This window comes from Monopterus albus, unplaced genomic scaffold (genome assembly GCF_001952655.1).
Source record: "Monopterus albus unplaced genomic scaffold, M_albus_1.0 scaffold16.1, whole genome shotgun sequence".
Classification (NCBI taxonomy): Eukaryota; Metazoa; Chordata; class Actinopteri; order Synbranchiformes; family Synbranchidae; genus Monopterus; species Monopterus albus.
The window spans coordinates 1139163-1164240 of record NW_018127896.1 but is presented as its reverse complement, the minus strand read 5'-3'; the positions used below and the strand labels follow the sequence as shown (position 1 = coordinate 1164240).

Genomic DNA, 25078 nt, shown 5'->3' with positions numbered 1-25078 from the left:
TATAATGTTATAAAGGCTCCATATGGTGCAGGAAGAATTAGGTGAAGTCTGGAAAAGGCTCGTCATCGCCTCAGGTTTTCCCTGAATAGTGCTCATAATGTGTTGCTTCCTTTTATCCACCCTCTCCTTTATTCTTTCCTGCCCCCCACCAGATCTACTCTAACAGGGAGGTGGAGGAAGCAATGACAAAGATTCGAGATGTGCTGTCAGACGACAAGAGGGACTGGGAGCTCAGAGTGGCAGCTGTAAGATGTCCTGGCCTTTTTCTCCTCACAGTTTGATGTATCACTCTGTGTGGTGACTGCAGTTTCCTCTCTTTTCATGCTCCTCCAGCTGAAGAAGGTGCGTTCGCTGCTCCTGGCCGGCGCAGCAGAGTTTGATGGGTTTCTGCCGCAGCTGCGGCTCATGGAGGCGGCGTTCAAACTGTCTGCCAAAGACCTCCGCTCTCAGGTGGTTCGAGAGGCCTGCATCACTCTGGGGTGAGACCGTCTGGAGGTCACAGCGCTGCCACATTTTTCTATTTTTAGAATGGTGCTTTTTCCTTTTTCGCCTTTTATGCCTCATAGTTCTCTAAAATATTTTCTTGCCTTACATCAGTGGTTATCTTATAACATCTTCTTGGCTAGCATTTTTCACTCCTGTAAGATATTAGTTGCTTGAGTTACTTGTAATTGCCAGCTTTTTGTTGAATTCACTAAGTCGGTGGAAAACAAAATCAGTAATTTAAAGGAGCAGTTTGAGATTCTGAATCTCATGAGCTTGATAGTCGTGGCATGCAGGAGTATTTTCCTCCTGTTTCACTGCTTGTTGTTCTGTACAACACATTGCACTTATTTATTGTGTGGCTGGACAAACTGCCTGCTCTGCTCTCCTATCACCAGCCACCTGTCTTTGGTGCTCGGCAGCCGGTTTGACCACGCGGCAGAGGCTATCATGCCAACCCTCCTCAACCTGGTCCCCAACAGTGCCAAAGTCATGGCCACGTCTGGTGTGGCCGCCATCCGCCTCATCCTCCGAGTACGTGCCATGTTTCCTTAGAGGATGTTTACGTTTAGGGCGATAACATCAACATGTCTGATGTAGTTGTGCTGATGATCGCTGAGTCTGACATTTAAATGAGCCACTGTCATGCAGCCATATGGCGTCTGTTCGGGGAAATAAAAGTGGTTTCCTGTGTTGTGCTCCTAGAAGTGAATATGTTCACGCAACAGTGTTATAATGATGTTAACTTGATGTCATAACAGGAAAATATCCACAGACAAATGTGATTTACTCAACTGAATCACATTTTATTTCAAAAAGAAAAGATTCAGTTGTAGTGTGACTGAGCAAATTGTTTATATAATAATATCATTTTATCAGTTATCTTTGGCTCGCTGTGTGTTGAAGGAAGAGAACTGAAGTGCATCAGGTCACACTGAGGTGTGACACCAGTTTCTTGTGTTTTGCAGCGCACGCACTACCCACGTCTCATCCCCATCATCACAAGCAACTGTACCTCCAAATCTGTGGCTGTCAGAAGGTGAGCAGTGCACATATTTCACTTTGTTTGGATCCTGATTTTTATTTTATTGTTTTTTATTTTCTTTTATATATTATTTTTTAATTTACTTTTGTTTGTTTTTTAAATTGTTTTTGCTTTATTGGATTTTATTTGTGTGTTTTCTATTAATGGATATTTTATTGTATTTCAGATTTTTAAATGTACTATTATTTCTTTGTTTATCCATTTTTATTTCATTTTATGAATGTAGTCATCTTTTATTTATTCATGCATTATTCTTTTATTTTATATTCATTTGATTTTGTTGGTGTTTGCGTCTTGTGAGATTTATGTGGTTTAACTTGCAGGTCCCTTTTGTGTTGCTCTGCTCTTATTACTCTCATTTTTCAAGGTGCCCAGATGCATTTGGAAAGTTGGGGAAGAGTTTCAAAAAGAACTAAATGTAGAAGCCTGAATGTGTTTTTGTTTTACTTATGTTCTGCAGGCGCTGCTACGACTTCCTGGACTTGCAGCTGCAGGAGTGGCAGACAGGCTGTTTGGAGAGGTGAGGACAGATTACCCTGCAGGAGGTCAAAGTTAATACCAGGATCATAACTGGTATAACCATAAGAGCCATTCGACCTCTCACAGAAAACAGCTTTTTAGTCAAGAGTCCTGCACACCATTAAAAAAACAGTTTTTATATGAACACTACAAGCATGTAGTGACAGTGGGAACTATGGATAGTGATGGTTTGAAGTACTACATGCATCCTTGTCAAGAAATATGACACCGGCTGGGTCAAGGTCTAGCTCAGCAGTTTCCATGGTGATGCCAGGGGGATCTTTGTCTGCCTCTAAAAGGATGGCTGTGTTTCTGCATGGCTGCTTTCTGCTGCTGCCACCAGGGAGAAACCTGAGTTGAACCCCTAGTACCAGGGGAGCTCTCTGGTTATCACTGATCACTCAGTCTGTGTGTGTGTGTGTGTGTGTGTGTGAGCTGCTGATTCTGTAGATCCAGAAGAAATCAGACAGTTTTATAAAAAATGCAGCATCGTTAGCCTGAGAGAAGTTACTATGAAATAATAAAGAATCACAAGCAAAAATAGAAGTAAGAGGATTCGGGCTGTATTAGGGTTATATCTGCACTTATCAAAAACTTTATGATGTGTTTTCTTGTCATTGCGAAACAAAGCAGGCAGCAGTGAATCACAATTTCAGCTCAGGTTCTTCAAACAGGTGCCTCATATTCCTCATCCAGCAGAAACGGAGCAACATGGGCACTGTAAAGTATTGATTCACGCAGCTCTTAGAGCCCGAAGATGTGGTTCACATACTGGTCTTTACTGCAGAGCAAATGGCAGGTTTATCAGCCACACAGGAGTTCAGGGGTCAGTGCTGCAGCTCATACTGTGTGCACGTCATTTGGCATGGATGGTAGAGATGGGAAAGCATCAGTTCCTCACATTAAAGGAGGTGGAACCAGAGCATGTTGGTGACTGTTGCTTCTAAAGAGTTGCACTAATGAAGCACTGGCCTTGTTTGCATTGCAAGCCTTTGATTATTAAATGTTTTTATCAGCATGTATTAACCTGTGCTATCACACACACCACTGTTACATCGGCGTTCTCAGCTTCTCTGCACATTTTCCCTTGTAGACATGGAACAGTTTTAATGGAGACCATAAAAAAAGGGATCCATGATGCGGATGCTGAGGTTCGCTCCGTGGCCAGAAAGTAAGTCCCTTTTTTTCTGAACCCATGCAAATACATAGGGAGCAACAATCAACCAAACTTTAAATATTGCTGACGTCATGATCTTTTACCAGTGCTTATTTATTTATGTTCATTGAAGCTGAAGAGATTTCATAGTGTTGTTGGACCAGTCAGTGAGAACAGAAGCAAACAGGAAGCAGTGCATGTGAAGTCAGCCTCCAAAACAAACATCCTGATGGTTGCTTTTTGACCTCTGGCTTGCCATTGCAGGTGTTACTGGGGTTTCCACGGCCATTTCAGCCGGGAGGCGGAGCAGCTGTTCCAGGGGCTGGAGCTGTCCTATCAGAAAGCTTTGCAGGCTCACCTGAGGAGCGGAGACAGTCTGACATCGCTGCCTGCCTCGGATCGCTCTTCCTCCTCCTCTCAGGAGAGCTTAAAGTGAGGCACTTCCTCCTCCGCTCTGATCGATTCATTGACTAGCTGGGAAGCGTAACATACAATACATTCACTGTCTGATCATGTTCATCTAGATCAAAGCTCTCTTTTGGAAAAATCATCCAGCCAAAACTAATGTGTGCAAAAGGAAGTTCTGATTGTAGTTTGACTCCAGGCTCCTGAACTGAGACACAAATAACTGGAGTTTGCTTTTTGGTTCTTAAACAATACACAGACAGCCGATCATGAACTTAGATTCTCTGTCTTTTTATCATTTCTTTCTGTCAAGTTTCATCTGAGTTGTTAATATGTTGTTTGTTTGAGCTCAGTGATGATGTTAGTTTATTGGACAGCAGGGTGGGGGTGGGGGTGGGGAGCCAGATTGATCGTGTCTTAATGAGTCATAAACGTAAGGGACACAAGTCAGTGTCACATTTATTTATATAGCACAATTTAAACAACCACAAAGACCAAAGTGCTGAACAAACAGGAGTAGAAATAACAAACAAAATTAAGATTGTTTACAGAATAAAACTAAATAAATAAAACAAATAATCAGAAGATAAACAATTAAATAGAGAATAGAAGCACATAAGAGTAAAACAGAGTGTCTTTACTCAACTGAATGCCAGTGAAAACAGAGGAGTCTTCACCAGAGATGTAAACGTTTCGAGGCTCTGGGCAGTACGTATGTTAAAAGGCAGAGAGGCTTCAATAGGTTTGGTGCAGCTTCAGCAAAAGGTTGGTCACCTCTGTTTTTTAGCTTTGTTCTGGGCACATCAGGGGTCATCGGAGTAGCTGAGCTCAAAGCTCTGAATGGCTTGTGAACGTGGATTAGTTCTGATAAATAAGGAGGGGCCAACCCATTGAAAACCTTAAAAACAAGTAAAAGAATCTTGAAATCAACCCTGAAGCAGACGGGAAGCCACTTCTTTTTTCCAGTCAAAAGACGAGAGGCTGCAATTTGGATTAATTGGAATCGATTTATAGCTGACTGATCAATACTCACACAAAGGGAGTTACAGTAGTCCAGACATGAGGTAATAAGAGCATGAATAACTTTCTCAATCTTTAAAAGACAGAAAAGGTGTTACCTTGGCCAACAATCTCTGCTGGAAGAAGCTAGTTTTCACTACGAAGCTAATTTGTTTATTTAGTTTAAGAGCTGCCAAGATCTGTTACATAATACAACAGGGCCAAAAAACCAACAGGATCATTCATCTGGTCAGGAAGTCCAGAATAATCTCTGTCTCGCTTTCATTTAAATGTAGAAAATTAAGGTCCATCAAAGTTTTAATGTTATTTAGGCAGTTTAGCAAGGGATGTAAAGTTTCCCTACTGCTGTATGGGCAAATAAATATGCACTGGCAAAACAGTGAAATGAGACATTATGCTTCCTAAAAATAGACCCCGGGGGTAGCAAGTAAAAATAAAACAATATAAAGCCCAGAATGGACCCTTGAACCCCACAAGAAAGTGGAGCTATGAAGGAGGAATACAGACTATGTGAACAGAGATTGATCTATCTGTCAGATAAGAATGAAACCATTCAAGGACAGTGCCTTTAACCGGCACTGTTCTAAACATGATAGAGGGATCTGATGGCCCATGGTGTCAGATCAAGAAGAACTAAGATGGCACAGCTTCCCGAGTCAGCAGTTAAAAGAAGATCATTAAAAACTCTTAGCAGAGGTGTTTGGGTTCTGAGGCAAGACTTAAACCCAGACTGGAACCTTTCACAGATGTTAGAATGATCTAAAAACAAATGAAGCTGTTAAAAACAACTTTCTCCAAAACACTGGACAAGAAAGGGACTTTAGATGTTGGCCTAAAAAAGCTCTCGCACAGGGCCGGCAAGGGCACACTGTGAGCAGGTGACCAACAATATATTAAACATTTTAATTTACAGTCCTGGGGAATATTTAAGTATGTTTGTAGTTTTTGGTTTTATGCTGCCTCACATTGCAGAACCACTAATCATTGACAACCTCTTGTTTCTTTGAAGCAAGCAGTTTACTGATATTGTCTTTTTTTACTTTTTGTCTCCTCAGTCGACCCCTGTCTGTAAAAAGCACCACCGGCAGCGGCACAACCAGATGTAAGGACATTTTGTTCCACTCTCATATTTGTTTACGACATGCTGTATGTGTATATACTCCTGAAAAACTCCTCACCATGTTTTGTTGCAATGAAACCCCTGAACATGTGCAACAGTGTAGAATATTGTTCGAGATACAAGAAAGGTATCTGTGCTTGTTGTTGCAGCCAAAGCTGCCCACACCTCCAGGACGCCTGCTGCCCCCTCCTCTCCAGGTTCCCTCCAGCGTTCTCGCAGTGATGTGGATGTCAATGCCGCTGCCACTGCCACAGCCCGCACCAGGATGCCCGCCGTGTCCTCTGCTGTGCCATCATCGCCTTTCAGTTCAGCCTCTGCACTCCCCCCTGGATCCTACGCTTCACTGGGTGAGACAGACCACCTCATATCCGTACATGGTCAGATTTATGGTCCTGTTTTTGTAGCACCATAAAGTAATGCAGACTGGTCTCTCTTGATTCTTGGGAAGTACTGACATCGTACAAGATTTCATCTACATGTCGACTACCAATACTGTCATATGGCTCTGTTAGCTGGTAATTTTATCTTAAAGGTAAAACTATGTGTTAAACATGGAGAGGCACAAAGTATGAAGCTGTTGGTCTCTACACATTCCTTACTGTTTACCAGTAAGTAACTCAGAGATGACAGCTCTGATGCCTGGGTTCATAGTCGAGTTGCCTAACAAATCGCTGCAGTGTACAGGCTCTACTCTCTTTATATCCAAATTTTCTGAGACGTGTTGATCTAATCAGATAACACACTCCAGCTTTCTGCCCTACCTGTGCACAAGCATATCTGAGCCTTAACCTTTGAGCCCTGACCTTTAACCCTTGCTGTCTCTCTCTTGGGCTTGCCCACCCGTCAGACGGCTCGTGCTCTGTTAATGTAGACGGTAAGCTGTGTGTGTAGGGGGAATGGAGGTCCTCCATGCCTCTTCAGTGTGTGTTCCCCTCATCAGTACTGGTCATCTGTGATGGAACTGTCAGTGCATGGTCTGTCTATGCATGGTGTACTGTACCTTTGTAGAAAAACTGTCTATCTCCAAGTGGTGAGTGAAGACAGAATGAAAGCAGGCGGGTTGTTGGAGTTGGTGGTGGTGGTGGATGGATCCTTACACCTTTTCTGGTGAAGTTCACAGATATCTGGAGAACAAATATAGATGCAGAACTGGGGAAACCGTTGGCTCTGAAAGTATTTTTCCATCTCAGAGTTTTCCTGTAATTTATCCTCAGTTCATGATGCAACATCCTCCCTTAAGGCTGGGCTCTTTCTTCAGTCCCTCTTCTCTCCATGTCAGCAGTTCAGGTTTTCAGTTGTACCGTTTCAACTTTGGCTCTATGAAATTGTGTTATAGTCGTCATTTGTGGCTCTAAATACTACAGCACACATTTTCCTTAGTGTGAGTTGTTATGGAGAAGAAGCCAGTCCAAGTGTGAATTCAGAGTACAGCAACACAGTTGCTGAAATCATCCAACACTGACAAGTTATCACAGTTATCCAAATTGTACCCAGCAGACTACAACATGTTATCTTTCTGTGTAGCTATTTTGCCCTGCAATGCACCTTGGGAGTTGTAGTTGTTATTCTTTACATTTCTGTGTCCACAGGCTTGAACCTTTAGAACTGTCCTTTATAAAATGTCATTGTTAGTTTCCACCCTGATTCACATAAAACACTGTTGTATTGTTACACAAAGACCAAACTTGTTGGACTGGTGCATGTTTGACCTGTTATCTCTTACTGCGCCTCTGTGTGTCATGGTGTCTTTGTTCAAAGTAAAACTGCACGTTACTGTCCATCCACATGTTTCTTTAATTGTTATTGCAAGCTTTTAAGAAACTCTATACAGTTGTATTACATTTGGCACAAATGTCGGCTCAGTGTGACAAAAATATCCAAAGGTGAATTATGTATTAAAAAAAGTTATCCTGCTCCAAAATGTAGAAAGCTATAGTCACATTGTCACTTTTGATATTTTTTTGGGTTATTGTGGATTTTCAGGAAAGACTGGTTTTATACCTTGATGTAAAAGCCCTTAACCGTGCCCCATGCTGCTTTCTGAAGGATGCAAAAAAGAGGATGATTCACAGCAGCCCCTTTCTGGTTTTGTTTTTATGAATCAGTCTGGCGTCATTCCTCTGTTTTCCATCTCTCACTATTCCCTGGTTTCATATCCTCTTTCATATTTTCCTCCTTAGGCTCTGAATTTTAATTTCACCCTCTTCCTGCATGACAGAAATGCAACTTCAAAACACAGCAGCAGTCTTTATATTCCGCTCACTCTCTTTTTCGCATCTTCTGCCTCACCAGGCCGAGTACGAACGCCGAGGACGAGTTCAGGAAATGGTCCGTCAGTGACGGACAGCCGGGGTCGGAGCAGAGGGAAAGTCGTCTCACAGTCTCAACGTCAGCAGCTTCCACTTGTTACAAATATTCACTAAAAATTAAATGAAAAGTGAATTAACAAAAAGATGTTCAATTTATTTACTTGTGTACTTTTCTGTAAGCTTTTTTTTTTTTTTTTACTACTAATGCTGATACTACAGTTGTACTTTTTTGATTCCTTACTCTGAGAAATATAAACATCTTCTACAAAATGCTTTTGGTATTCAGAAGAACAAATTCTCAAACGTTTAATACTGTCTCAATACAAGCAGCTGCACAGTAACTTTGTCTAAACAGTCAAAAATGACATCAAAATAAAGAGAAGTTACATGTACACATCATCACTCTTTAAATGATGAGCTACTGAACTGTTGTCTTGTCTGTTTCAGCTGGCAGTAGGTCAGGGTCTCCTGGCCGACTGCTGAGCTCCACCTACGGCAGGATCCCCAGGTCGACGATGGGCACCACCACCACCACCACTGCCGCCAACAGCACCGCCACCAGTCTGACTGACCAGAGCCGGCCACGAGGTCACCGCAGCCAAGGCTGCAGCCGAGAGACCAGCCCCACCAGATCAGGCACAGGTAGGGAGCGCGTTCAACCACTGGAATGGAAAAAGGAAGACAAAGTCTTTAGAAAGTTAGAATTAAAATGATATAAAAGGCTGTGTTTCTGGAGGAATGTTGGCCGATAAATAATTATTGCCAGTCTGAAGTGTCTAAAAATATTGAACTTAGTTGAAGTACTAAATACTGAAAGGTAACTTGGCAGAAAACCACAGCATTGGACCTGACTTTTAGTTCCAGTATAAAAATGAAGATGTCAGTTGAGGTGTGAGGAGTGAAAGGAGCTAAAGTCACTGATTAAAGGAAATTTATGGATCAGATGTTTTTAAGTGTGAGTTGAAAGTTTGACTGTCGTACTTGCACAGATCTGCACCCACACCTCACAAGACAACAGAATATCTAGCTCCCTTTCCTCAGACTAATACCGTGCCTGCTGCCTCTCTGAGTCTTATTCTCCCTGGTCTTGTGCCTGACTAACCATCTCTGAGCTTCAGGTGTGTTAGTGTCTGGCTGTTTGTGCTGCAGACTTATCTCTCCCCCCTGCACTGCTGTCTGTCCATCTGTCTGTCTGTCTGTCTGTCTCTGCCTCGCCTCTTTAGCCCGGAGTCGAATCCCCCGACCAAGCATGAGTCAGGGCTGCAGCCGCGAAACCAGTCGCGAGAGCAGCCGTGACACCAGCCCTGCCAGGGGTTTCTCCCCCCTGGGTGAGTATGGTACCAGAGCTCATACAGAGGGGTGAAGACAGCATCTGGAAACTTAGAAATAAAGACATGTAATAAATAAATAAGGTCTTGTAAAATTTGGTAGGAGCACAGAATAGATTGAAACACACACATGCAAAATCAGAAGACCTCCAGTGCAGAAGAAAGCTAGCTCTGTTTGACAGCTTCAGCACACTAACAGCTTCACATCACTTTAACATAAACACTCTTCTCTTCTTAGCCTGCACATCTGTTTTCCTTCCTGATTCTCTGCATGCCCTGTATAAAAATGTCCAGATTGTGGTCTGTTCTCTTATATTTATCTTCTAATTACTTTAAATATGTGCAAAAACTTTAATGCAGAAAATGTTTTTTTACATCATACACCCTATAATGATAACAAGGCAGGTGTCTATGTTTAATCAGTCAACACATCTGTAACTTTGCTTTCCAGCGAGTCACCGTCACTCCCGTTCAACCAGCGCCCTGTCCTCTGCAGAGTGCTACTCAGGTGATCACGCGGTCTTCACAGGAACCAGATTTGCTCAGTTAGCCAGATACACACAAACAAAAAAAGCTTTTTGTGTCAGAAACATTATTCCGTCCTATTTCCTGTTTACTTATCTGGCTAACTGACTTCTCCTGCTTTGTGAAGCTTCTCTCTGCATGGCTGAAGTCGACCTCCAGTCTCTTGTGGAGTGTGAAATAACCACCACCGAGATTAGGATTAAATGTTGTCAGTGGTTTTTGAGTTTATCTGAGCTATTTGGGTGATGGACCTGCCAGGGCAGCTGGTCGATCAGGCAGAGCTCGGTGTTGGTGGTTTAGGTTCTGCTGTGAGCTGTAAATCAAGAAGAGATTCTGCCTTTACTTTGTTTCTTTATTTTGCAGCTCTCTGATGAAGTTTTATGTGATATGATGTCAACTTTACTGCGTTATTTTCAGCATTTTAATTAAACAGACTTGATTCACTTCACCTTTTCTGTACTTTTATCATATAGATTGACTTTTGTTTTTATTTTTTTAGCTGGTTCAACAACTTCCTGGATGCTTTCTGCTTCATTTTTACATTCTCATGGCCAAATAGTTTTTTGATAATTGTTTTGGGTTGAGTGTTGTGTAAAATTATCTATGCCCCTGCTGATGAATTCAAAATCATTTTTATAATCCTCTAAAATGGTTGTTTTTGAATAACCTAAAGAGTAAAAAATTACATCTCACTCAACCTGAGCCCATTTGAAACCCACAACAACAGACCAAGACACTCTTCACTCCAACTCACATCTGGGAATCAGACCTTTTCTGTTTAACACTGACATATATAGTAAAAATAAATAAAAGCTTCATTTCTGTACTTAAGTGAAGAAAGTTTTGGTCCCCTTCATTTTATTTATTATTTAATTTTAAGAACCTGCACCTTGACATCTGCACCGTGGAGTTTATTGCCTCTTTGTCACTGTAACACACTCCTCTCGATCTGCTAAAATGTGTTTGGCCTGTTCCCATTTAGACCGGCTGTCCCATCAGGCTCGGATCTCAGCCTCTGTCAACGCCATGAGAATCCTCAACACCGGCACAGAGGTCGAGGCTGCTGTGGCAGATGCTCTAGTAAGAATTAATACTAATAAATAAGAAATGACAAAACTGGATTGGTTGTTGTTAGAGCTTGTACAATCCTGCAGTAATTTCTTCTGTGCTCTTGTTTCCTGGACGTTGTTTATTTCAGCTCTTAGGAGATTCGAGGAGTAAGGTACTAAATCTGCCTCAGAATTCATTCAGTCTTTCAATGCATGCAGAGCATGAGCTTCAAACATCGACTCATATATTAAAACTGGAGGTGACAGAATGAACAGGGATGCAGTGCTGTTGTAGAACTCTAGCCATGTATAGGTTTGTCTGTGTGCCACAGAGATGTCATGCTGTGACATTAAAGCGGTGAACAGACAGGTTGTTGGTTGGTTCAGTAAAACCAAAAGCAACACATCAACGTGTGTCAAACATCCATCTCGCGTCACATTATCAGAGACCTGCATGTGCCTTACTGTAACTCAGCAGCTGCATGGTTGATCTTGTCTCAGCAGCAGTTCTAGATCCGCTGTGTTACTTTTCAGTCCTATCTGTAAATCTTAGTACCATTTCTTTCTTTTTTTTTTTTTGCTCAGCGGAGACCGGTAAGGCGGCGTTTTGAGTCACCAGGTATGTACTCTGATGACGACGCCAACAGCGACGCCTCCAGCGCCTGCTCAGAGCGCTCATTCAACTCGCGCAACGGCAGCATGACGCCACAGTTTCTGCGTCAAACGGAGGACGTCGCAGAGGTGCTGAACCACTGTGCCAGCGCCAACTGGTCTGAGAGGAAGGAGGGACTGCTTGGACTGCAGAACCTGCTCAAGAGCCAGAGGATTCTCAGGTAGGCGAGGAGACACTTGTGTGACAGCACTTTTCATGGTGTGAATATGTATGGAGTTTCAAAAACGGGGACTGTATATAAACTGGTCTTGTTCTGCATAGATGTCTGGGAGCGTTTGGTGATTGACATTAAATCTGCTGCTTGTTTTTCTCCGACAGTCGTGTGGAGCTGAAGCGGCTCTGTGAGATCTTCACCAGGATGTTTGCTGACCCTCACAGCAAGGTGAGGTCCAGTCCAGCCTAACCTCTGCCACACAGCATGCTTCACAGCCTGTATGACTGACAACCAAGGTGAAACTAACACCAGCCTGCACACAGGTACTTAGGTGCATCCTGGTAAAAACTGATTACACTGTGATGCTGCCCGCAACGTGATGAAAACGTGGTTTCTGTGGAGCAGCAGTCTCCTAATCACTTTGAGATGTCCTTGGTTGATGTAATAATGCCAGCATGTGGTGGTCAGAGCACGTTTGCTGCTTTTCTGCTCACGTGTCAGAACTAACTGCAGGACAAACTAACAGGATGTTTTCTTGTTGCATGTCTCCTTGTTGCTGCGGATTCTAACAAACACCAGAGAGTAAGTGTTTACTCACCTTCTGATCAGATTGGCTGCTGTTCGACTCATTTCTGCAGCACTGTGCGTTTACACCTTGTGAACAAACTGTGGTACAGAAAAACATTGTGGAATTCGACGTTCTTTCCCTCCTCCCTTTCTGTCCCAGGTCTTCAGCATGTTTCTGGAGACTCTGGTGGACTTCATCATACTGCACAGGGACGACCTGCAGGACTGGCTCTTTGTCCTGCTCACCCAGCTGCTGAAGAAGATGGGGGCCGACCTGCTGGGCTCCGTTCAGGCCAAAGTCCAGAAGGCCCTGGACATCACCAGGTTAGGAACAGTGATGAAATCTTTCCATTGAAATCATTAAAATAATCTAAATTATTTCTGATAATTGGATTTTACAGTGTCTTATGAACATTTTCTGCCTTTTTATTAGCTGTCAGGGACCAAGCAGTAAGACAAAAGACGCAGGTTCCAAAGTTCAAAATAAAGGGTTTTTATTAACCCAAAAGCAAGAAAAATACTAAATTAACATCAGATAAACTGGGCCCTAAAAGAGGTCAACAAAGGATAAGGAAACTCAAAATACAGCAAACTGAACTGTCTAATACCTCAACAAAACCAACTGACCTGACAAATGACACACACGCAAGGGAACATATATACTGGCTGGCCAAAACAACGAAATATTTCCTTTAAATGTAAAGAAATTAACATAACTTGACAAATAAAGTTCTAACATAAACTACCAACAAATAAACAATACATTTCTCCCAAACTCCCCCATTTCTTGTATTGGGCACTTGGTGCAGTCCAGGCCTAGTGGGAGGTATTTAAACCTGCTGCTTCCTCAGTCCAATCTTTTAGCTGAACTGCCCCCCCATTCATGGACCAGGAAACACGGTAACTCAAAAGAAAAGGTTAAAATTAACAATACAAAATTAATCAAACGTGCATGCTCATCGATCAATTGTGTATGTCCAATATAAATTACCCACCCAAGTCCATGGCTGGTGGTGGTTTAGGTCCTCACATGGTGAAGGCCAGGACTGAGGCCTTCACATTAGCCTTAAACTATTTAAGCCCTGATCCATAAACATATGCAGAAAACACAATTCCAGTCTCCTTTAATTATGTTCTCTGCAAGAATCCTTAGTAATAATAGTAATCCTACTCCTTGTGTGGCCATTAATTGGGTCTGATACTTTCAGACAGTGATATTTTCTGAGGTAACAGCCCTTTGTCTCTTTATTTTTGCCATCTTCTTGCAGAGAGTCTTTCCCGTATGAGCAGCAGTTCAACATCTTGATGCGTTTCATTGTGGATCAGACGCAGACGCCCAACCTGAAGGTCAAGGTGGCCATCCTGCGCTACATCGAGGCCCTGGCTCGCCAGATGGACCCGGCTGACTTTGTCAAATCCAGTGAGACGCGCCTCGCTGTCTCGCGTATCATCACCTGGACCACAGAGCCCAAGAGCTCCGATGTCCGGAAGGTAGGGGGGCAGGACATTGTGGAATTTCAGTGTCGTCGCCATCTTCCCTCAGAGCACCGCCCCCTTTTTCTTTGTCGCTGTTTGTTTATTTATAACATTAGTTTACTTTTTTTCACGTCTTGATTTTTTTTTCCAATCGTTATTTCTCATCCACCAACTCCCCCCCAGACGCTTCAAAGCTGGGCAGGGGAGGATTTCTCAGGCCGAGCCAGCACCGTGGCCTCAGTGCCTGGAGAGGGCAACCTGGAGGAGAGGTGCAAGCAGGTAGAATCTCCATGAAGCAGCACGACCAGAGTATATAACCTCCTCTAACCCAGCCAGCCAGTGAGCAGTGTCAGCCTGCTCACTCATGTGGGTGTGAAAACGCTCAAAATAACAGTTGGCAAATGAATGCTTTTTAACACTAACCCCTCCTCAGCAGCATTGTGGTCCTGTTTCAGTGTCATCGTCAGGAAAAAGGACAGTGTAGTATAGTTTAACTCTGAGTCTAACTGTGCCAACTGGTCCAAACATGACAGGTCCGGTCCGGTGAGTTCTGCATGCAGTTTCTTCAGATTGACTTGAACTTTTGTCAGTAAACTTGGAGTAGAAACTGTTCTTTTCCAGCTTTACTTTTCATGTTTGAGGTGAGAATGGACTTTATGCATGTTCACTGCAACAGATATGCTTCTTAACATGTCATTTACCCTCATATTTACTTTCAAGTTGAGATTGTGTGGTCTCTTTATCCTGTTTCATTAGATTTTTGACGTGGTCAGTGATTCCAATCCCACGTGGAACTCGTAGTGATAATTACAGCCCAGATTACTTAACGTCACTGGTGGTTCCATAAGGACAGCCCTGCTGAGAGAGGTCTCTGTTCACACATTTTGACTCCTGTGTGACAACTAGATGTAGAGAAGGACTGTGTTAAACTGATAGATACCAGTTCATTAACTCCAACACTGATGGGAGGAGGAAAAAAGGTTCAAAGCTAGTTATTTATTTTCTTGCTTCCCTCCTGCTGTAACCTTTGAAATGTGAATCCAGTCCAAATGGGGTTTACTGCATTAGAGCCACTCTAATAGAGAAACTGGCAAAGTTCTCAGTTCATAGTTTTTCAAGCTGAGTAGCAAAAAACACTGAAACACCGTAATGAGCTAGTGGCAACAGCAGAGGCCAGTCCACTGCTTTTGACTCGGTACAGGAGTTAATACTAGCAATAAATTACTGTAAGATGCATTTTGTGTGTGCGTGCAGGCGGCCCAGGTGGTGCTCATTGCCCTGTTTGAGCTCAACACTCCAGAGTTCACCATGCTGCTAGGAGCTCTGCCCAAAACCTTCCAGAACGGGACCACCAAGCTGCTGCACAACCACCTGAGGAATGCCAGCATTAATAGCGGCATTGGAATGGTAACGCACACACAGACTCAATTCAAACTGTTCTGTTAGTTCTGAGGTATCTGAATGACAACAACCTGTGCTGACCTTCCGTTTAGTATACCGTAGATGTGCTCTCCCCCAGTGTTTGGCACTGGGACTAAAGTCATGTGTTTTTCTGCTCTGCAGGCGTCTCCAAGTAACTCAGCAGGTCGGACGCCTCCACAGCAGCCCAGCAGCTGCAGCAGCCCGCTCACCTCGCCCACCAACTGCTCCCATGGAGGTCTTTCTCCCAGGTTGGTCTCAGTAACTCTCCCATTGCCACACTGTCCACTCAAGAGAGAGGCTGCAGTCTTTTTAGTCACACAGAAATGTGTTACATTTAACATTTAAACTACTTTTTCTTGTGTCTTTCACATCAGAACTAAATAATTTTATCCAAACTGACAAAATTCTGCCATTTGCGACTCTCCTCTATGGTTGTCACAGCTCCACTTTTGCTTGGACGCTTGTTTCCACCTGTGTTGTATGGATACCAGGTGTTTTTACCTTGATACCAGCTGATGAAGGACATTAAGTTGTACTGTAATGATGATGATATCACAGCAAACAAGACAGTGTTTGATTTGTCAGGGTAGATTTTACCCCCCGCCCCATCTCCCAGCCTGCATGTTCTAACTCTGAGTACAGTGCTTCTTCTCACATCTCTGACTCCTCTCTGGGCTGCTCTCCTCCCCTCTCTCTCCCCTCTTCCTCCCTGGCTGGTTGCAGTCGGCTGTGGGGTTGGAGTGCAGACGGGCTCTCCAAGTTCCCTCTTCCACCCTTTCCCTCCCCTCTTCCTCCACCCACTGCCCACTCCTCCCTCAAGGCCCTGCGGCGAGCTTACTCACCCAGGTAACCCCACCCCCTTTCTCCTCCTCATCCTCTTCCTCCCTATGATGCGGTCTCACAGAAGTGCTAGGGGCCTGACCTAAATCCAGGTCATGACCTCTGCAACTTTAAACTGAATATCTTTTAAAATAGTAGTGTACTATTAACTCTTTGGACAGGAACAGATGGTCATGAGCAACATATTTAGTAGATAACTATACAAAAGAAAAGAAATTTACTTCTGTTTTTTTGAAAGTTAGATGTGAACTCTAGGATTTGTCTCCAGTTTCTGGAAGACATACTGTGAAACCCTTCAACCTCTGACTCATGAACAGTCTCTGTGGCTCCATCTGCTGCTTTACTGTCCATCCATTTTCTTTGTTTTTGTCACTGAAAGCTTTCAGGTGAGCAAATGTGTAATCACACAGTATCTCTGTGCTTGATTCACCTGTTTGCCTCTAACTGTCATTTATCGACACGCACAGCTGTGCACGTGCTTTGGACTGCACTGTAACCCATTGTGGTGCATAAAAAATGGACAAACTCTGACTGTAGAGTCCTGCTTGTTTCCTAGTCATGGAGCAAACCACAAGAAGAACAAAAACAAATTATTTACATTTAAAAGGTTTGGAAATTTTACACAGAGTGGTAAAGTGTGACAGTAACTTCTGGCGAAGATTCTTGAAGCTTTTATTTTGTCGAGACATGAAATTAAATTTGAGATCAAGAAATGAAATGCAGTAGAAGCTCATTATGTTTCTGAAGAAAAGAAGGGTTTGATCCATGTGTTTGATCCATGTCTAGGAAAGTGTCCTTGATCGTTCCTCACTAACTTTAACAGAAGCAGCGCTGGTCCATGACCATCGAATGACTAAACCTTTTTTTTTTTTCTTTTCTAAACATGTAACAACAGTCAATATGTCAACACACATAATTTCACACATATCCACAAATGCATTATCAATGTGCTTATGCCTAGTACATGCTTGAATGGAGTAGGAAGAAGTCAGACTTATCCAGTCCTACCCCATGACATCATCTTACCATCATTGGTTTGCAAGCAGTATTACTACATAAATAATTCTCTTCTACACCACACAAGTAATATACTAAAGAATATTACAGACTGTTAACATTCTTACATAATTACATACTTTGATAATTATCTTCTACATCACACAAGTAGAAATATTACATAGTGTTAACATTCTTACCCCACACCCACAATGTTACACCTGATTAATCGTTAAACCTGTTCTTGCATATATCTTGATTGACACATACCTTTATATTTGTGTTTAAACTCATCAATTCTATTATTATTTTTTATGTCCACACTTAAATTATTCCATAGTTTTACCCCACTTATGGAAATACAAAATCTTTTTTTGGTTGTACGTATAGCATGAATTTTTAAATTTAACTGACCCCTTAAATTGTATCCCCCTTGGGAAGGGGGATACAATCAGCTACATTGGTGTGATCCCTATACCCCATCTTATGCACAATTCTTATCGCTCTTTTTTGTAATATATACAATGGTTGAAGTGAGCTTTTGTATGTATTTCCCCAGTTTTCAACGCCATACTCTAAGTATGGTAAAATCAATGAAGAATACAAAATGCGTAGTGCTTTCCCGTCCAAAATATATCTAACCCTTGCCAATATCGATATATTTTTTGCTATTTTGTGCTGAACATATCTGATATGAGATTTCCAGGAGAATTTGTCATCAACTATGACACCTAGAAATTTAATTTCATATACTCGTTCTATATTAGCTCCCCCAATTTTCAATTGAAGTTCATTATCTAGTCTACGATTCCCAAATACCATAAATTTAGTTTTATCCAAATTCAGAGATACTTAAATCAGAAACCTTGCATATATCATTAATGTATAATATAAATAATTTAGGTCCCAAAACAGAACCCTGAGGCACTCCACATACAATATCCAGCTCACTCGATTGGTATTCACCCAACTTCACAAATTGACGCCTCTGTGTCAAATAACTACTAATCCAATTCAGAGCCATTCCTCTGATCCCATATTTTTCTAACTTATCCATTAATAATTCATGATTGATTGTGTCAAATGCCTTTTTTAGGTCAATAAATATTAAACTTTATGTCTGAAGTGGTCTTGGATCAGCACATCTAAGGATCTTTAGGTGAAGCTTGTTATGTTTGATTGCTTGGAGAACCAATAAGACTGAAAGGTCAGTAAGTACTTCCTCAAATCTGTGAGGTGCAAAGTTTTTTTTTTGTTTTTTTTTTTTTTTTTTCCCAAGCAGCTAATCACAGTATAATGATGCACTGTTTCTGTCAGATCTTAGATGAAACTGTTTTGGTCTCATGTGATTATTTATATGTTCTAATAAACCTGTCTACGTTTCCCACGCCGCAGCATGTTGGAGTACGACAGTGAGAACCTGAACTCAGAGGAGATCTACAGCTCTCTGCGCGGTGTCACTGAGGCCATCCAGAACTTCAGCTTCCGCAGCCAAGAAGACCTGATGGAGCCGCTGAGACGGGACAGCAAAAGGGATGGCACGGTGAGGAAAAACACACCCACTCTGTGGGGTTCACAGACACAGAAGGCGCTGAGAAGTAAAATATGACACAAACATTCTCTTGGCCCCAAACTATTGCTTCTACACATTACTTTTATTAGCGGTTGGCAACAAATCAGTGGATGTGGTCATATATTTCTTTATAAACTCACTGATAACTTTCCTTTAGCTTGGTGAAGTAAAAAAGATGGATGTCATGTTTCTGCTGCATCCTCTGATGCTGTGATGTCGTCCCTCAGTCTGGAGTCGCGGCGTCCTCAGACCCAGACCCTCGGCTCAGTGGTGATGTGGTGGAAGGTGGGCGCACAGCTCTGGACAACAAGACCTCACTGCTGAACACACCTTCTGCACGATCCTTCACCGGCCCTCGCTTCCGAGAGTACAACCCGTATAACTACACCGACAGCATCAGCACACTGGACAAAGCTGCCCTGAAGGAGGCACTGTATGAGGACGCCGTGGAGCAGCTGCGGGATGGTGAGACTTCTCTTTGAGTTCTCTTTGGTCTGAAAACTTTTCATGTCTTTTAAAATGATCTCTGTTACCGGTTGTCTTTCACAGGCCACCGACAAGAATGTGTTGAAAACAAGATCCTGACCTCCAAAAGCTTCCCTGGTAAAGACAGTGTCACTGAGTCCTGTTAGAACACGCCATGACCATTTTACAGAAAAGTAAAAAAGAAGTTTTTAACAAATTCAAAAAATAAACTCATACAGGATACACAGGAACTGCATCATCCAAAAGATCAACAAGTACAAATTTATGACTCTAAAATATAGTGTACAGTAATGTTGTAATGGTGCTTTTGTAACCTAGTTCAAGTTTGTTGTTGATGACCTTTGACCCTAACCTGCAGCAGGCCCGGCTGAGCAGCTGGAGCTGGTCGGGGAGCTGCTCAAGGAGCTGTCCCATGGCCAGGCGGGGCAGCGGGGCCCCGAGGAGCGACGAGGGACCCTCCTGGAGCTACTGAAGGTGGCCCGAGAGGACAGCCTGGTGGTTTGGGAGGAACACTTCAAGACCATGCTGCTGCTGCTGCTCGAGACGTTGGGAGACAAAGACGTAAGGACAAGAGGCCTGGAGAATCTGTCTTTTATTCTTAGCAAAATAACTTGTGATCATCATCGTATTTGTTGAATGCATTTGGAGAACCAACAACTTTTTCTTTGTCAGCACATGATCCGGGCACTGGCCCTGCGAGTCCTGAAGGAGATCTTGAGAAACCAGCCAGCCCGCTTCAAGAACTATGCTGAGCTCACCATCATGAAGACCCTGGAGGCTCATAAAGACTCACACAAGGAGGTGAAGATGAAAAAATGACTAGGTGTTGGATTAGGTGTCTTGTGTCAATCCTGCATCATGCTCTTTTCCCTCCTCCCTGGCTTCTGAAGGTAGTGCGGGCGGCAGAGGAGACGGCCTCCACTCTGGCGAGCTCCATCCACCCAGAGCAGTGCATCAAGGTCCTCTGTCCCATTGTGCAGACGGCCGACTACCCCATCAACCTTGCTGCTATCAAGATGCAGACAAGGGCCGCTGAACGCATCGGCAAGGAGCCAATCCATCAGCTGCTGCCTGATATCATACCTGGACTTCTGCAGGTGAGTCGTGCTGCTGTTGTCGACAAGTACAGTAACTGATGGACTCCTCCATTTTCAGCTGGAAGAGCATAAAGGAGCAAATAAAGTCGCATTGTCAAGTTAAAAAAATAATAACAAAGGTGGTAAAAGGGGCAAAACTGAAAAATAATGGCACATTATTAAAGGTGCAAACCACCCCTCTCTGATTAACCTTCATGTCATAACTCTGTGAAGTTAATGTCTGGGTCTTCAGGTGGTTTATACTGAGCATAAAGCAGTCACATATCTGCTCATTTTATTCACTGGGTGAAGCAGTGAGCCACAGTTACTGTAGCACACAGTGTTATGTGTTCAGCTGGTGACCAGATGACAAACAGTTACATTTCAAGATTCATGTTTTGCTTAAAATGAAATGAAGTATGTAGGAGCACAGTGGAGTCCTGGAGTGCTCCAGTGTTTTAGTTTCAGCAGTGTCATCTGTTGTTACAGGGCTACGACAACACAGAGAGCAGCGTGAGGAAGGCCAGCGTCTTCTGCCTGGTGGCCATCTACTCTGTGATCGGAGAGGAGCTGAAGCCTTACCTGGCTCAGCTGACCGGCAGCAAGGTCCACTCACTTCCTGTCTGTCACGCTTTCAGAGAGCATTGTTTTTAGTCCTTAACCAGGCTACTTGTTGTAGCCTCACTGGTGCACTCGTCTCACTCTCCTGCTGTTTCCCTCCTACAGATGAAGCTGCTCAACTTGTACATCAAGAGGGCCCAGACCTCCACCAGCAACAGCAGCAGTTCCTCCGACATCTCCTCCTACTAACAGCACAGCTTTAACACAGAAACCGTTTCATTCCATCAGCTGATCTGACATCATTGCAAATGGGATCATTATTTCGATGTTTCTTGTAGGACCAGGCCTTTGCCAAAAACCTCACCTTCCCAACCAGCATTTCATTCCGACAGAAGGCATCTAGAGGAGCTCATGCTATCATGGCTCCGTTTTCCAAACCATCTTCTTTTTTATCAGCTTGAAAGCATTTTGGGAGAGGAGGTGATCCTGGCAGCTGAGACGCTTCATAAAGGACCCAGCCCTCTACCTGAATCCTCTTCTTCCTGCTCCACACTACCACTAGAGTCATGAGCCTTAAAACTTGATCGTCCATCTACAGTACGTACGATGGAACCAACGTGATCGTAGAAAACATTTTTCCTACTCACTCCTTATTTCATTTGTCATTCTTTCGAGTGGATTTAACAAGCTCGTTGGAGCTGAGGTGATCCTGAAAATGACTTCTGAATGTTGTCTTAGCATCATCTTCTTAAACCTTTGAAGGACGAAAGGTGAGTTTGAAAATCAGTATTTTTATTCATTTCTAATCACTTTTTTTGCTTTGACACATCAAACCTTGTCATATAGAGAATATAAAGAGCTTTGAATGACCTGTGTGTCTCCTTCCAGAATTACTGCCTCATTGCACCTGGTCAATCAATAGGAAAGGTTTTGGAATAGTTTCCAGTTTGTAACTTGTGTATTTGATGACATTTGAGCTGTACTGAGCACTTGAAGAAAGTGGCATTATGGACTTTAAAAGGCTCCCTGGGGTCCATTTGAAGAGTTTAAATTCCTAAATCATGGGCTTTGATATTGAAGTCTGTCTGACACCTCGATGAGCACAGCAGAAGATGATGAGTCAGTCATAAGTCCAAAATGTGAAATCAAGTTTGTGAGTTTATAATGAATTATCATTTGGCTGGCCAATGATTTTAAACACATTAAAAAAGGTTGTGTTAGTTTAGGTCCAAGTACCTGCAGAAGAATCAGTGTTATTTAAAATAAAGCAAATGTGCAAAGATCAGATTTTAGGGGTGAACCAAGAAAGATCTAGGCTTAAATAATTAACCACCAGTCCCACAGTCCAGTGGTAGAAGACTGGTGGGGAAAGTACATTTTCTAGCTTCATGCTGTTTATTTTTAAATATAAACGATCATATGTTTTGTCTGTACATTGGCTGTCAAGAACTGAAAGGTCACAGAATCACTGTGCTCAGAAATAAGAAGTGTAAACACTAGGGAAACGAAGGAAAACCAGTGACGTGCCAACGGCAGCCATGTTCTCACCTGCCTGGTTTTCAGAAAGATGTGAATCTAAAGACCCAGGTTGGATTTAACTGGGTTCACTCAGGGTCAGGAACCCACACGCTGTCGAGACTACTGTGATTAGCTGCGTTTCATTCGAAATTATGTGTTGTATTACATGTCAAGTGTAATCTGAAGCTCAAGGTCTAAATGTCTCTAAAATCCTCTCAGTATTTAAATTTGTCACAGTTGTCAACAGTGAACTAACAACCTGTGGTTCCAGTTTTGCTGTTGCTGACAAACTTGACAGTTTATTTTTGTTTTAAAGATGTTTAACTGTTTGGAAGTTGTTCCTAAATTAAATGCAAGTCACTTTGAGACTTTGAAATGTGAAATGACAAATGGGCAGTACCTTTAATCTGTCACAAGGCTGACAGTCTGACTTATCACCACTACTACTATTACTACTTCTAAAAGTAAGCAACAGTGTAACTAAGGGATGAACCAGTGGCTCTCATTGAAAATGATACAAGTATGAAGGATAGTGGTGGATCTTTGGCCATTAGCAATAAACTCTGAGAATCCATCTTAACATCACTGTAAATTCCCATTGTGTTCCACCTTTGAGAACCTTTCACTGGTCGATGTACAGAAGTGTCATTTTTCTAAAGTGGTTAAATGTTACTGCTGCTTATTATAATACTAACAAATGTCTAATAACTCCAGTTCATGTACTGTATCTCAGCAGAAAGGGGATGGAAAACTGAATGAACTTTCCTGGTGCCCGTCTGGCACCAAAGGCAAGTCCAGACAGATGCTCCAGTGGAGGTTTAGGACGAGGATTAGTTTCACCTTTTGCTTGGAGTTAGATTAGATCATTGTCCTTTCTTTTAGCTAAATATGAAGCAACAGCCAGTGAGCTAATGGGCTGCACAGAAGTTGAAACAAGGCTTTTTATGTCACTTTTAACTTTAATGTAGTTCTGTTAAAGTACACCAAAGTGTCAGCTGGTCCTACTACTAATGGAAAAAGTTCTGTTTCGGGGACTTTGCACATGGTACACCATGCTGTGATCTACAATGCGCGCACAGGTTTTGACAGTAATTTGGATGTAACTGCTCAGTCTAGTTTTACAAGAAATCTCAGATGAAAATGATGAAATGAAATATATTTTTGTAGCACGTAAAATGGAAAACCCCATTGCTATACTTCTAAAAGGTTCCTGCTGCCTTCTTTCAGCAAAAAGAAGAGATACACAGCCCTCCTCTTCCTCCATCTAATAGGTGTTTTTTTTTGCAGCCCTTTAGCTTAGCACACAGACTGGGAGTAGCTAGTCGGGTTTGTTAACGTGTCCCCAGAACTCACAGTTACCATTTTTACACTTCAGTGTTTGCACTGAATTTTAAATATAGCACAGCTGTTTCCAGTCTCTGTGCTCCGGCTTCACAATTGTTCAACACACGTGTAGTGATTTCTCATCTAACTCTTAGCAGAAATGTGAACATTTTCCAAAATGTCAAAATCCATGTTTAATGGTGCACATGCACCCAGAAGGTGAAGGATGCTGTGGCTGAATATTTCCAGGCCCTACTGCATCTATTCAGACTCATTTCCTAGACTGTTAAATGTCAACCAGTGCTCGTTGTCACTCTTGTTACTCAAAGGAATTTGGCAACTTGTACCGCTGGACTGAATGTGTCCTCAGTACCACTGAGGTATGTCGTCTGGTTCCAGTGATCCAGTGTTATCCTGCTGCAGTTTAGAAAGTCATTTCACTTTACTTTTTGTTTGTACATTGTGACTTAAAACTTGCATGTCTGCATGTGTACTTCACAGGAATCAATGTTTGACAAAAGCAGTCAAGCAAAAAGGTCCAATTTTAAAAGCATACTTTCCTGAATGTGTGCCTTTGGGTAGAGATTTGTGACAGTATACCTGGTTGGCCTGTACAGTACTAACACTACAGCAATACACTGCTTCCTAATGTGAGAACACAATGTTATAATGAAGAGATTCAATGCTGTAAATAAGCTTCCAGCCTGCAGTGAATTGCTATTTTCCACTGAAACCACTCTCAGTGCATGGCTCCTGTTCACTTTACAGTAGTTTAGTAGTTTCATCTCATGCTACATGATATTTATATTTTATTTTTCTGTATATATTTACAGTACATGTTTGGGTCTCTTTCACCTGTGGTAGACTTTGCAGACCTTGCAATAAACTATCAGACTTCTACTCCCTGGTTTCTTGTCTCATCATTTATCAGTGTTCGGCCAGCTTTAGTCTTTTAGGAAAATATATGCAGCTATTTAATGACAAAGCCAAAATTTCACTCAATAGACAATTGAGGCAAACTTTTACTGGATTTCCACAGAAGACTCTACAGTCTGGATTTCCTGTAGATATTAGAAGCTGCAGATACTGTGCTTTCCCAAGCATTGTAGGTGTGGTACAATTGTGAGGTTGTTGCTTGAGTAGTTCTACTTTACTTTCTACAGTACACATCTCATGGTGGAAGTACACAGTATTTTTCTGACTTTTCAGTTTAGGATTTTTTCTAGCAAACAGAGAAGAACCCAGTGCCAACCAACCCTTCTAGATCTACTCTGTCTCTGTACAACAAGCACTGTCTTTGGGTTTACTTATGATACGTCAGGTATCTATTACACATTAGTCTTTTCAACAGAGATTCCGTTTCCCTTCTACACTTCTCAGGTTGGTTGATTATTTGAGGTTGAAAAGACAAATGATCAGAAAGTAGCCTGAACAAACCGGAAACATTTTTTTTT

The 25078-nt window shown here is 42.4% G+C and overlaps 1 protein-coding gene across 19 annotated transcripts in view; it reads left to right on the top strand.

Moving 5' to 3' along the window:
- Positions 1–24513, top strand: part of LOC109955629 (CLIP-associating protein 1-A-like) — a 39587-nt gene extending 15074 nt beyond the window's left edge. For 6 of the 19 annotated variants that reach the window (XM_020591954.1, XM_020591956.1, XM_020591955.1 and 3 more), the window contains 33 exons: positions 153–245; positions 334–479; positions 882–1017; positions 1452–1522; positions 1989–2048; positions 3141–3218; positions 3468–3635; positions 5684–5730; positions 5898–6095; positions 6596–6622; positions 8041–8136; positions 8505–8699; positions 9281–9385; positions 9837–9893; positions 10893–10990; positions 11109–11132; positions 11545–11792; positions 11951–12014; positions 12366–12368; positions 12514–12677; positions 13622–13844; positions 14013–14108; positions 15084–15236; positions 15393–15499; positions 15975–16097; positions 18483–18630; positions 18888–19125; positions 19210–19263; positions 19505–19707; positions 19819–19947; positions 20037–20243; positions 20712–20828; positions 20949–24513. In XM_020591954.1, the coding sequence (XP_020447610.1) occupies positions 153–245; positions 334–479; positions 882–1017; positions 1452–1522; positions 1989–2048; positions 3141–3218; positions 3468–3635; positions 5684–5730; positions 5898–6095; positions 6596–6622; positions 8041–8136; positions 8505–8699; positions 9281–9385; positions 9837–9893; positions 10893–10990; positions 11109–11132; positions 11545–11792; positions 11951–12014; positions 12366–12368; positions 12514–12677; positions 13622–13844; positions 14013–14108; positions 15084–15236; positions 15393–15499; positions 15975–16097; positions 18483–18630; positions 18888–19125; positions 19210–19263; positions 19505–19707; positions 19819–19947; positions 20037–20243; positions 20712–20828; positions 20949–21032 (3960 nt within the window). In that variant the 3' untranslated portion in view covers positions 21033–24513. The remainder of the gene's footprint in view (positions 1–152; positions 246–333; positions 480–881; positions 1018–1451; positions 1523–1988; positions 2049–3140; positions 3219–3467; positions 3636–5683; positions 5731–5897; positions 6096–6595; positions 6623–8040; positions 8137–8504; positions 8700–9280; positions 9386–9836; positions 9894–10892; positions 10991–11108; positions 11133–11544; positions 11793–11950; positions 12015–12365; positions 12369–12513; positions 12678–13621; positions 13845–14012; positions 14109–15083; positions 15237–15392; positions 15500–15974; positions 16098–18482; positions 18631–18887; positions 19126–19209; positions 19264–19504; positions 19708–19818; positions 19948–20036; positions 20244–20711; positions 20829–20948) is intronic. The other 13 variants (XM_020591958.1, XM_020591959.1, XM_020591957.1 and 10 more) reach the window with 13 other exon arrangements.
- Positions 24514–25078: the final 565 nt, after the last annotated feature.